Source organism: Diuraphis noxia, unplaced genomic scaffold (genome assembly GCF_037042655.1).
Source record: "Diuraphis noxia isolate RWA-SAM2 unplaced genomic scaffold, SU_Dnox_SAM2 contig0001, whole genome shotgun sequence".
Taxonomy (NCBI): domain Eukaryota; kingdom Metazoa; phylum Arthropoda; class Insecta; order Hemiptera; family Aphididae; genus Diuraphis; species Diuraphis noxia.
Genome location: NW_028301711.1, coordinates 11947627 through 11960644, shown reverse-complemented (window position 1 = coordinate 11960644; position 13018 = coordinate 11947627). Strand labels below are relative to the sequence as shown.

The window sequence follows — 13018 nt, the reverse complement described above, 5'->3', positions numbered from 1 at the left end:
TAACAGTTTTTTCCGCTATCATTTGTCTTGCTATAAATAACTATTTTGTTTGTTTTCAATTTTTTTGTTCCGAAACAGTGTGCTTGTATAACTTTTATCTGATTTTGTATGATTCAATCGACGTAGTACTCGGTAAGTAAGCATATTGTCTCACATATATAACCGCTATAAAGTATTTATCAACAATTGTAAAAAAAATTTTTTTTTGGGTTGGTTAAAACTCAATTTTGAGGTCGGTGTAACTTTGGCCCTGGGCCAATGTTTCCCGATAGCTACAATCTGAGTCGAACATTTTCGTTTATTTTCCTTTTTTTTACATAATAATGCTATTTCCATGTTTTAAATAGTCCCTCTAGGTACTTAACTGGTATAGTATCTCATCTGTTTCGTCCTTTTTGCTTAATAGACCACCATGCCGCGGAAGATTATACGTAAACCCGGTACCAGGATGTGTCAGAATTATAGTGATGCTACTTTACAAATGTGCTTAAGGGCCATTAGATTAAATTTAATGTTCCAACGTGCAGCTTCAGACCACTATAAAATACCTCGATCAACTATAAAAAATAAAGTATGTTCAAAGTATGTTGAGAATATTTGTAATTCTAGCAAAAGCGCCATTTCCTTGATGTTTTGTGGCAATGCGGAGGGTCAGGTGATTCCCACTTATGTGGTTTATAAAGCGGAATCATTGTGGACTACGTGGACAGAAGGTGGTCCACCTCGAACCCGGTACAACAGAACCAAAAGTGGTTGGTTCGACTCCGTTACCTTTGAAAACTGGTTCGAGAGTGTTTTCTTGAAGGAAGTAGAAGGTGGCGGACCTTCAGCGTTGATAGGTGATAATTTGGCGTCTCACATCAACGAACGTGTGTTGAGGTTATGTGATGAACACGATATTAAGTTCATCTGTTTACCTCCTAATACAACACACATATCCCAACCACTGGACATAGCTTTTTTCCGGCCAATGAAGGGGGCTTGGAGGGAACTGTTGAGAGACTGGAAAAAGACAAAAAATGGTTCTTGCTACTCATCTTTACCAAAAGACGTGTTTCCCAGGCTTCTCAACAAGTTGATGGAAAAAATTGATTTGAATAAAACACAGAACTTAAAATCAGGATTTGCGAAAGCGGGGATCTACCCATTAAATAGACAAAAACTCCTTGATCGATTGGCCGAAAATAAAAATAATACATTTGATGAAGATTTGGTGGGACAGGCATTTTTAGATCGTCTTCAGAAAGAACGACAAGACTTCATAGGTGGACCTGGCAAACCGCGAAAAAAAAAGTTAGATAGTGGCAGTGAAGTATACGGATCTGACGATAGCGAGTATGTAGATAACTTACATGTCGACGAAGCTCATGCCAACGAAGATCAAGCCGACGAAGCTCAAGCCAGCGAACCTGAAGTCGAACCTGATCAAGCTTCTTACATCGTTGGTGATTTTGTTATAGTCATGTTTGATGGCAACAAGTTTCCGGGTCGGATTACTGCGATAAGTGAAAAAGGCGCAAAAGTGGATTGTATGGAAAAGAGGTCAAAAAGCTGGCGGTGGCCGACAAAACAAGACTGCATTGATTACGAGTGGAGCGACGTAATTGGCAAAATCGAACCACCTATATTATGTAAACGTAATTTTTTCCGCGTTCCAGACCTCGATGATTTTATTTGAAATCATAAATTTTTAATTTGCATAACTGTTTTACGTGATCAGAAAAGATTTTTTTAATAATAATTCAAATAATAATGTAAGTATAAATTTCTAATGAAATAAACAGTTTCTTTTTTCTAAAAGTTGTTTTTATTTGTTATTTTAGCTTATTTTACCATCAAAATACACGTATTTACTTATAAGGTAGTAGCTAATTAACCTAGCATAGACTAACTTTGGCCCAATGCAGATATATGGTGAAAACTATAGGAATTTTAGAGGTGGGTTAAAGTTACCCCGTTGCCTGGTAACTTTGGCCCATTTTTTCAAAAAAATTTTAAAATTAAAAATTCGATTTTGCAGAAGAGATGTCTGCATCCACACCTTTACGTGAAAATTGTTAGGTATTATTTTTTTTTACTCGCAACCTCGTTCAATTTTGCCCTTAAGTTGAAAAAAGTGCTAAAATGGCGCAAAGTTACCCCGTGTTACGGTAATGTTATTGATTGGATATGTTTACTGTTTAACGCAAAGAGTTTGGATGATATTGAAAATTGATTCAAAATATTTTCATTAATATTGTTGTCTCCGTGTAGTACAGGAGAAACCAAAAATGCCATTAGTATGATGAGAGACAAGTGTAATATTAACCACCAACGATTCGAATGAATCAAACGACGAGGGCAAAGATTATTCAGAAGAGATAAATAAATTTCTATGCGAGTCCGACACGAGTAATTCCATGATGTACTGTAGATTTCAGTCTATAAAAGAACATGTTAAAACCGAAGTCTTAAATTGTGCTGTAAATAGTGATGATATAATTATATTAATGAATATTATGATGAATTATATTTACACGAATTCATAGTCAAGTGTGTACCTTTCTTAGCATTGTGGACACCTGTTATGAATAATAAAGTCAACAATGGAATTGAAATCCGCCAGAGTAATGCTCCGTTGAGTCTTGGTTTAAAACGGTAAAAGTTGCCATACTTGATGGCGACCGAAGGTGGAAATGCGGTCGTTTTCTAAAAGTTATGAGAGAGCGTGTGTTAAATGCTCACAAACAAATAAAGTATAATATTAGAAAAAAAACTTGTACGCGTGCACTTGATTTTGAGAATAAGTCAAGGCAGATAATTACCAAAAGAAAAATCTTGGACATTTCTAGCCATAACCATTTAGAGGCAATAGAAAGTTGGGGGAAAAAAGAGAAATAGCACAGACATCTCCAACACACCCAGTATCGTCCTTTCAAAGCCCTGTCATTAAAAATCCCAAAGTATTCGACTGCTACAGCAGATGAAAATATTTTGCCCATTGCGGTTGATGGTATTGAAAATATTGTGGTTACAAAATGTGACAATGAGACTAGGTTTAATGTTGTTGAGCCTATTAACAATGACATGGATATACATGACTTGAGTAAGCAAATCAATGATAATTGCTTAATGAAATCTGTCTCGACACCTGGCAGTCATAAATCTCCGTTTAGACAATCAGTGCAATCTATAGATTTATATAAAAATATGCTTCCTAAAGATTTGGCATATTATAAATGAATGCCAAACGATATATTCCAGACAGATTATATAGTAGGAAGTTATGGGTACATATTACCTAGTTCCAGACATACGATGGACGTTTTGGACGACCTGTACTTTCAAGATTTTGATTCATTATCTGGGGAAAATTGGTTGACTAACTTTGTTATAGATATCTGCTTGATGTCATTTGCTTTTAAGCTAGGCTCAATGAATATCCAGGTTTTATCAGTCAACCATGTCAGACGTCTGTTTGAAAAAAGAGAAATTGGTGAACAGCATTATAAAACTACTTTTACTCAGGACAGTACAGTTATTCTACTATGGTTAGTTAATAATAATCACTGGATAGTAATTGTTTTAAATTTCAAAACCAAAGAGTATTACATCATGGATCCATTTAATCTATATAACACAGAAATTCGATTATCAAAATTTCAAATCAATGTATCAAAAATGCTAAAATCAAATGTTATATACGGTGACGATTTACAATGTCCAACGTTATCACATATTACATGCCCTTTGGAAAACGTTCCACGACAAAAAGATGGGTATAATTGTGGAATTTATTTAATATACTACGCATTTAAAATTATGGACGATTCTGAATTCAGTTTAGAGTTTATTACTGAAAATCACAGAGAATATTTAAAAAATTATCTCTTAGAAAATTCTGACGACATGACAAACATATGCTTATACTGTAGCCGGCACTCGGATAAGCATCGGAGTCATGTATGGGTGTCGTGTTCGGTGTGTTGCCGCTGGATAGCAATAAATTGCATTCCTAAAAAAGATACGAGTAGAATTGATAATTATGAAATAAATAATTTCTACTGTTTTCTTTGTCAGAAATTATGAAACTAAAACAATATATAGAAATATTAAATATTGAGTTTAAATAGGTGAACAAGTTTATTGTTCTATTATGATTTATTATTATATCAATAATAGCTGCTATGTTTAGAAAATATTTTTTTTGTTTTAAACCTAGGGCAACTGTAACAAAACCAATTTGAAACCAGTACCTTGTAATATAAGTTAAACGCAAACAGTAATTTGCATGTATTATTATCATAATCATCAGACATAGCTTCAAAACACAATTTGTAACCACACTAGTTATGCATTTAATATATTATCTGACTTTTAATTTAATTTATTCATGCATAATTGACAGTCCGCAGTCTGATTCAAAGTGGGACGGCATTTTGTGTTTTACTTAGGTAGTTAATTTATATTTAATGTATGAGAAGAATTACTTACTATATATATATAAAGATATTCATATAAACAATCAATTCATTGTAGAAGTAAGAAGTTGTATCTTCATTGTAGCTTTTTATCCCAAGTTGTTAGTACATGACATTTCACTCCATACCATATTCATAAACGGCATAAACCAATAATATAGTAACTATTAAAGTTATTTATGAATATTGAATACGTATTCAAAAATTTGGTAGGCTCTGTTTTCTTCATAAGTTTTCAATTATATACAATCTGAAATCACACAAAAAGCCAAAAAGGTTAATTATATTAAGAACATTGTATTCATCTATACTCTAGAGTGATTTTCCAGGGATGATGCAATACTCAATATTGTATCGACTTAAAATCACCAAATCATAAAATGTTAAAATTATATATTATTTAACACATTCAAAATTATTATTGATTTTAATAAAATGTCACCATTATTAAGAATTGACATGTGGAAAATCATAATAACAATAATAAATTTGGGAATAAGAGTTTGATTTGAACTATAAATACTAATTTACAAATTAAGAACTAGGATATCTATAAATCATAGCAGAGCTAAATTAAAAACAGGTTTGTTTTAAATTTAAATTTTGAAAAAGATATTCTATGGGTACAGAATTCACTTATAAATAAAAGCAATAGATATCCATTAAATAATTTATTACTTTCCATGAACCACAACTGTGTTTGAGAGAAAATACTAATCGTACCTATACATTTTTCTTAATGTGGGGGCTCCTATAATTGTAGGTCAGTAGGCTTAGACAGGCTCAGTCCTTTCCTGAATTAATTTTATCTAATCATAGAAAATAAATCAATTAAAGAATCACATACAATTTTTTGTAGAGGATACTTACTGCTCAAATGAATGGCATGCAGCGTTGGCTGTGAGTTTATTTTCAAATACATTTTCCAAAGCCATATTGTTGAGTGGAAACATATATATCAATGCTTATAACTAGAAATCAATAAAATTAATACACTATTAATTATTAAAATATCTATACTTACTAATTCAAACTGTTTATGCTTAAGGCACAATAGGCTTATGATGATGATGTCCCAGGAGGAAAAGTATAATCAATATTGTCATGTATCTTAGATAAAATCTAAAAATATTATATTAAATAATAATTATAAATTGATTTATATAAAAATTATATTATCTTACCAGGTGAACCAGGTAATGGAAGATCAAGTATTTCATTATTACTTTACTTTAAGTAAAGTATGATTTCGAACAATCTAAATGTATAAAGTTAGCAACAAAAACAAATTAAAAAAATATATTTACCAGGAGCATCAGTATATATAGTTGAATATTTGAGCAACAAAACAATGTTTTAATTGAATTGTTAAAACTCCCAACCTTATCACTAGTCATCGGCTCTGAAGACGTATTCACATCACGATTATCTTTTCTATATGAACATTAATAAAAGGTGATTAAAAGTTATTGCTGTCGAATGTTGTATTAGTTCATAAATACCTAAAAATTGTGTAGGTGTAACCTGTTCTCCAAATCATTAAGAAACATATTTTTCTCAAAATATTTTCTATACAACTTAACATTTTTTTTTTTTATAGAATATTAGCTGGATTAGCTGTTGAATGTTGATAGATTTCTAACCAAATTTCACAGCTAAAAGTGAAAAAAAAAATTAATTATTCATACGACAAAACACAATTGACTTTTTACTCATTATGTTTTGTACATTAGTACGTTTTAATTTGTGTAGATGTGTCTTAATGTTTACTAGACCAAAAACATTAGGTAGGTATGTATAACATTATGTTGTACATTTAACAAGTACCATTGACTTGTTTCACAGTTAACATCGTTGTAATATAAAATACTTACCGAGCTTATTTTTGTGTTTTAATTTATCTGAACGATTTCACTACGCATTTTAAAGAATAACCACTCTAACGAATCTACATTGTAATAATATGTGCACAATATAAAACGGAGTACGCTAAAAAAACGTGTAACAAATATTTAGGTATTCCTTTTGCTAAGATTTTTTTGCTAACCATGAGCGCCTGAGCGGCATGGTCCATGATCACGACTAAAACCACGGTTATAGATAATATGGTTGCGGAACGAACCATGAAAATGTGAAGCTCAAAACGTGTATTGGCTTTTACACCAGCACACAGCGCTCTCTAGGTGATAAATTGTATGACTTCATTAATAAAATATAATTATTCTAATATTTTGTTTCTGTATTTCTATCATAAATCTTGTTCTTCAATTTATTTATTTATTTTTTTTATTTGAATTAAACCTCGGCAACTATGGGCATTGGCAACAATGGGTTTAACTCTAAATTATTTACATGATATACAAGTTACATATTAAATACTATTGATAAGGTTGGACTTAGTAATAAAGGTTATTATTTGTCTCTTCAATTTATTATACCTACAAAAGTAAAATATAGTAATACAAAAATATTAATGTTCATCTATAAATTCTATATAAATATTATAAATAGGTAGATATGCAATAAATAAATATTCAGGTTTATAGTTTATAGTTCACACAACAATTAGCCATAATGATATATTTTTAAAATACTAAATCAAATATTTATAGCCGTAACCGTAGTCTACTGGTCTATAAAAAAGGTCTAAAAGGTTTATGGTCCGCAAATCTGCATAATATCATAGAACAATAATATAATGATAATATCACAGATTATATAAAATATTTATAAGTTTATTTATTTATAATATTATATAAGTTTTATATAATCTGTGATAATATACTATAAATAGCCGTTGTACAATTATTTCTATCCACGGCTATTGGGGAAACAAATTAACACCAAGAGCGCTGATGTCGTGTCGGGCTGGCGGTTTCCCCCCAGTTCGATTCGGGATACTAATATCAGCTGGTATGCCATTTCCCGGCATTTCTCGAATAATAATTTGATTTATTATTTATAAATTTCATATAATTAAGAATACTTTGCCAATTGATGTCTAGTCAACACAAATTTAAATATAAGTATCTATTTATTGTATATATTAAACCATGGCTTTATCTTTGATTGACATCTTCAACTATGCCAAGTGTAATTTCAATTCTCGGAGTGCTGTAGAAGGTGAGCAGATTTTAAAAGGTCAACAAATTATCCTTTGCGGAAAAATTGAAATGGTAAGTAGAATTTAAAAAAATTAGCTTTATATATCATTAAAAATATATTATAAATACATCATTATATTATTGAATAAATTAGAGTATAATGATTATAATAATTTATTATAGATTTCTGTCATTCAATTAAAGCCTTGGTTGTGCAAACTTCACACATAAGCGAAATGCCACACGAAGTTAATGGCGAACTTACTAATCCACAATGTAAAATAGTAAATTTTACTTGTAGTTGTAAGGCTGGAGCTTCTGAATGTTGTAAACATGTGGTGGCAATACTTTTATTCCTGAAAAGGTAAGTTACTATTCAATTATTATAAGTTATAACAAGCTTACTCTTTATTCAGTTTATTCTGAGGTTTCCTGCAACATTATACTATCCAGGGCAGAAAACATAAAACGTAGAATATTCAGTTTATATTAGTAGCAGATCCAAGTTCTAGGAGGGGCTTTAGGGGTTTAATAAACTTGATATAAAACAACTTATATTAAAGCTTTCTCTATTTATGACTGTATTCAACGTGAAAAAAATATTTTTTGTTTAGACATTTGATTTCTGAGGTGGAAATTTTATCTTCAACTGATATAAAATGCCAATGGACCAAACTGAAAGAGCCTACTTTGGCTCAGTACAAGCCAAAGCCAATTGATACATTTGATTGTCACAAACAAACACATGCAACTGCAAGTATCAATTTAGGAACTGACATGGCTGATTTAATAAGGTACATAATATTTAATATTTATATAAGATTTACTTTTGATTAATGTTGAATACAATTTTAGATCTAGATTCATTGCTTGTGCTCCCACATCAGCTATAGCCTTGCACAGATCAGGCCGTCATTTATCTGGTGATTCATCTGTTTTAACACAGAATGAAAATGTACAGTTAACAAATTTAACATTAACAACGCATTTATTACTAAAAAATTTGAAAAACTATCCTGTAATGGATATGGGTGATTGCTGCAAAGAGGTTTTTTCCTCACTATCAATGGATACTATGGACATTTTAAATCGCTCTCAAAGGGACAAAACCTTCTGGGAGTTATGCAGACAATTTAGAATTACTGGAAGCCGATGCTATGGTCTATATACATTTCACAAAACTCCAAAAACAGATGCTCAATGGTCACTAAAAGCTAGCCGATATTTATGGCCAAAGTCATTTACAAATAAATTTGTAAAACATGGTATTCAATATGAAAGTGCTGCTAGAAATGTATATGTTAAAAATACCAACCAAACAGTATTAGAGTGTGGGCTAGTAACTAACCCCAGCAATCCATGGTTAGGTTATACACCAGACGGAGTTATTGTTGATGATGAAAATATTCCTGTGAAAATAATTGAAATAAAATGCCCTTATAAAGGTAAAACATCAGCTATTAGTGACCTTATAAATGATTTAAATTATAATATTAAAAACCAAGATGGTTCATATAGTATCAAACCTAATCATTCATACTATGCTCAAATTCAACTAGGTATTGTATTATTAAATGTTACTGTCTGTGATTTTATCATCTACAGTAGTTATGACAACAACTATTTTTTGATACAAGTAAGTTTTGATGAAATGTATTGTAAAACAATGTTGAACAATTTAAAAATTGTTTATTTTGAAAGACTGTTACATGAAATATGTATTTTTACCAAATTAGTATAATTTTAATATGTTTTACCTAATTGTTACCTATTAATGTTATTATGTTATTAGTATTTATAAATAAGTTACACATTTTATTCTCCCTTTCTATTTTGTTACATATTTCAATGTTATATTATTATGTTATGAAAATATATATTGCAATGTAAAATTACCAAAATGTTCAATTGTCATCTTGTTATTAGTTATTACTTACACTTTCAATCAGTATTGCTATTTCATTTTATTTACATATTTAATAGTCGTGGACAACCACACAATTATATTTATAATGTTATTCTATTGAAAAATAGTATGTGCTAGTGTAAAAAAAAATTTAAAAAAACAGAATTATAGTCATTTAAAAAATCTTTATTATTTATTTACAAATAAATAAAATGTTGATACAAACTTTTTTTTTTTTGATTTTTAAACACAAAATTGATTATAAATTAAATTTATCCATACCAAATATTGATGGGCTAATATTGCATATGCCACCAATGATAGTCATTATATCTGAGGCTAAATGGATGTGCGGCCAAGGAAATGTATGCCGAAGTATATTAAATGTTTTTAATCTTTGATTGATTCTTTCTATATGAACGACTGAAATGACTGAATGTCTTTAGATAAAATTGCATCTTCTTTGCTAAATTGTTTTTGATTTTTTAAAAAAGGAAGACGGATAACCATAATTCCTTTTTTACTACACAAGTCATCAATTAGGAAGCCTTTATCCACCATCACAGCATCATGTTTTTGCATACATTCAACCAGATTACTTTGTTCAAATATAGCCTTATCAGAACATCTACCTCCATAAGGCTTACTGATATAAGTTATAATGCCTGCGGGTGCTATACCTATCAAAAATTTTAAAGTATATGTTGACTTGTAGTTACTGTAACATTTTATTCTGCATGTTAAGCATGTTGGCCTTTGCAATGACACTTCAGTACAATCAAGTATAACTCTAACGTTAGTAAATTTATCGAAGCAATATGGAGTATTTGATGATATTTCTTGTCTAGATGGCCAATAAACTAAACTTTTAAAAATTTGTGCAAGTTGAGGAATCATTGAATTATACAGTAATCTACAAGTCTCCGAAGTTAAGGAATTGAACAAAATACTAAGAATTGCAAAAGACAGTCCCTGTTTCAGTTTTAAAAAAACCAGAATAACACGTTCCTTTAAAGTTAAATGGTGCTTTCTTGTATCAGGAAAATATGTTTTGTGCAAATCTACTATCTCATCCAAAATTTTGAAAGAATTGATCCCTCTCATCGTAATTAATTTTTGTTTTGAATCTATTAAAGATATAAACGATGTAACAAGATCACCACTAGTTACTTGTACTGCCCTATCCTTGAAAGTTGTTAGTTCTGAGATAAGATTATTAGCAACTGTGATGTCTGTTAAAACGTCATCACAGTCTGGGTGGAGGATTTGTGATGTAGATTCAAATTCCTTATTCACATTTGACTCATCAATACACTAGTAAATATTAATCACAGTAAATAATTGTATAGAAGAAAATCAGATAAAAATGTTACCATGAAAATACTTACATCACATAATTATAGTTCCTCATCTTTTGGTACCAAATTTTTTTTTTTTTGGAGAAGATCTTTTCTTAGGCGAAGCTCTCTTTTTTGGAGAAAAGACCTTAACAGATGATTTAGGCAAATTTTGTGATGGAATTGAGGTAGGCTTAAGGCGTGAGCGTAATTTACTTGAACCTATAAATTAAAAGGTATAAGAAGAAAATAAATCTGCTAAACATAAGATATAATAATTATGATTCATAAAATAATATATTTCATAATTTATATTTACATTCATTTTAATGGATCATGGGAGTATAGCATTTATAATGAATAGTAAAAAAGAATTTTTACAAAAAGTACTTGAATCCGTTTCTTTGTTAATGATTTTTTAGATAATTTTAAAACAATCTCCCACATTCTCCGACGGTCGACCAACTCTTGAATTCCGAAATTATTTTTTTGTAGAATTTTTGGTTCATTATGATTCGGCAACTGATGGAAACTAATACTTTTATCAGAACAATAATATGTATTACAACCAAAAACACTGCAATAGTTGTTGCTTTTTTTTTGAACTGCCATTGAACTTCAAAAGTAAAAAAAAGCGGGTAAGTCGTGGATGTCGCTCTGCTGTACTGTAGGTTACTGTAATGGGTGGGATTAAATTTGAATGCAATGATAGGTATCATTGTATACGAAAAACGATTCTGAACGGAGATGATTTGTCAGTCTAGGATATATTATATTTAAATATTGTCATATATTCTATTTTGAAACAAATATTTTATTTTTCAATTAAGATGCATTTTGCATATGGCATGGTTAATCAATTAGTATAGTTATCATGTAGTTATCATAATTCATAATACCTTATATATACGAATACCTGGTTTGAGGATAAATCGTTATCATTACGCGATTTCATAAAAATTTAAAACTCAAACGCTCAACACATTTTTCCTATAGGTAATGACGCTTCAAATTTTCTCTATAGCTATTTGAAGCAAAACTTGTGGAAAACTTGGTGTTAAATTTTTTAACCTTAGATATAAATACAAACAATATTATGAATTTTGAACTACAAAATAATTTGCAAATATTCATGGTTTTGACAAATTTTTGTCAATATTTGAAATTCAAATGCTAATAAAAATTTAATTTGAATTTCCGGTGGACATTTTTTTTGTGATTAAGATTGACAAATTTGAAAGGAATCTTGTAATAAAATTTTCAAATCTTAGATTAAAAGGAAAATTTTTTTATGAATTTCTAGAATAAAATAATTTACGAATTTTCGTGATTTTTACGTATATTGTCAAAATTAAAATTTGAATGCATGTAAAAAAAAATGTGGCTATATATTTATTTTATTTTTCAACTGCTATTGCAAAACTATATTATGAGCCTTGCATTAAATTCTCAAATCTTAGAATTAAAAAGAAAAACTTTTATGAATTTTGATCTAAGATAATTTGAACATCGCCGTAATTTTTATGTATTTAGTCAAAATTTGAACTGTAAATGCTTATAAAAAACATTTGTGGCTATATATTTATTTTATTTTTCAAATGCTATTGTAAAACTATTATAAGAGCCTTGTATTAAATTTTCAAATCTTAGGTATAAAAGGAAAATTTTTTATGAATTTCTAGGATAAAATAATTTACGAATTTTTGTGATTTTTACGTATGTTGTCAAAATTAAAATTTGAATACATGTAAAAAAAAATTGTGACTATACATTTATTTTATTTTTCAACTGCTATTGTAAAAATATGATAGGAGCCTTGTATTAAATTTTCAAATCTTAGAATTAAAAAGAAAAACTTTTATGAATTTCTATCTAACATAATTTGAACATTGCCGTAATTTTTACGTATTTAGTCAAAATTTGAACTGTAAATTCTTAAAAAAAAAATTTGTGACTATATATTTATTTTATTTTTCAACTGCTATTGTAAAAATATGTTAGGAGCCTTGTATTAAATTTTCAAATTTTAGATCTAAAAAACATTTTTATGAATTTCTATCTAAGATAATTTGAACATTGCCATAATTTTTATGTATTTTGTCAAAATTCAGACTTTGAATACTTTTTAAAAATAATGTATTCATGTATATTTCTTTTATTTTTCAACTGCTATTGTAAAAATATGTTAGGAGCTTTGTATTAAATTTTCAA

General features: G+C 29.3%; 2 protein-coding genes and 2 pseudogenes across 2 annotated transcripts; 2 read left to right on the top strand and 2 right to left on the bottom strand.

Moving 5' to 3' along the window:
- The first annotated feature begins 412 nt into the window (after window positions 1-412).
- On the top strand, window positions 413-1678 carry LOC149059672 (uncharacterized). The gene has a single exon (XM_089225414.1). The coding sequence runs from the start codon at window positions 413-415 to the stop codon at window positions 1676-1678; it is 1266 nt and encodes a 421-aa protein (XP_089081540.1).
- Window positions 1679-2545: 867 nt separating this feature from the next.
- LOC149059671 (uncharacterized) lies at window positions 2546-3068 on the bottom strand (annotated as a pseudogene).
- A 4445-nt stretch (window positions 3069-7513) lies between these two features.
- LOC149059670 (uncharacterized) lies at window positions 7514-7932 on the top strand. The gene is made up of 2 exons (XM_089217051.1): window positions 7514-7640; window positions 7748-7932. The coding sequence occupies exons 1-2, from the start codon at window positions 7514-7516 to the stop codon at window positions 7930-7932; spliced, it is 312 nt and encodes a 103-aa protein (XP_089073177.1).
- A 1797-nt stretch (window positions 7933-9729) lies between these two features.
- On the bottom strand, window positions 9730-11419 carry LOC149059669 (uncharacterized; annotated as a pseudogene).
- Between the last annotated feature and the right edge of the window lie 1599 nt (window positions 11420-13018).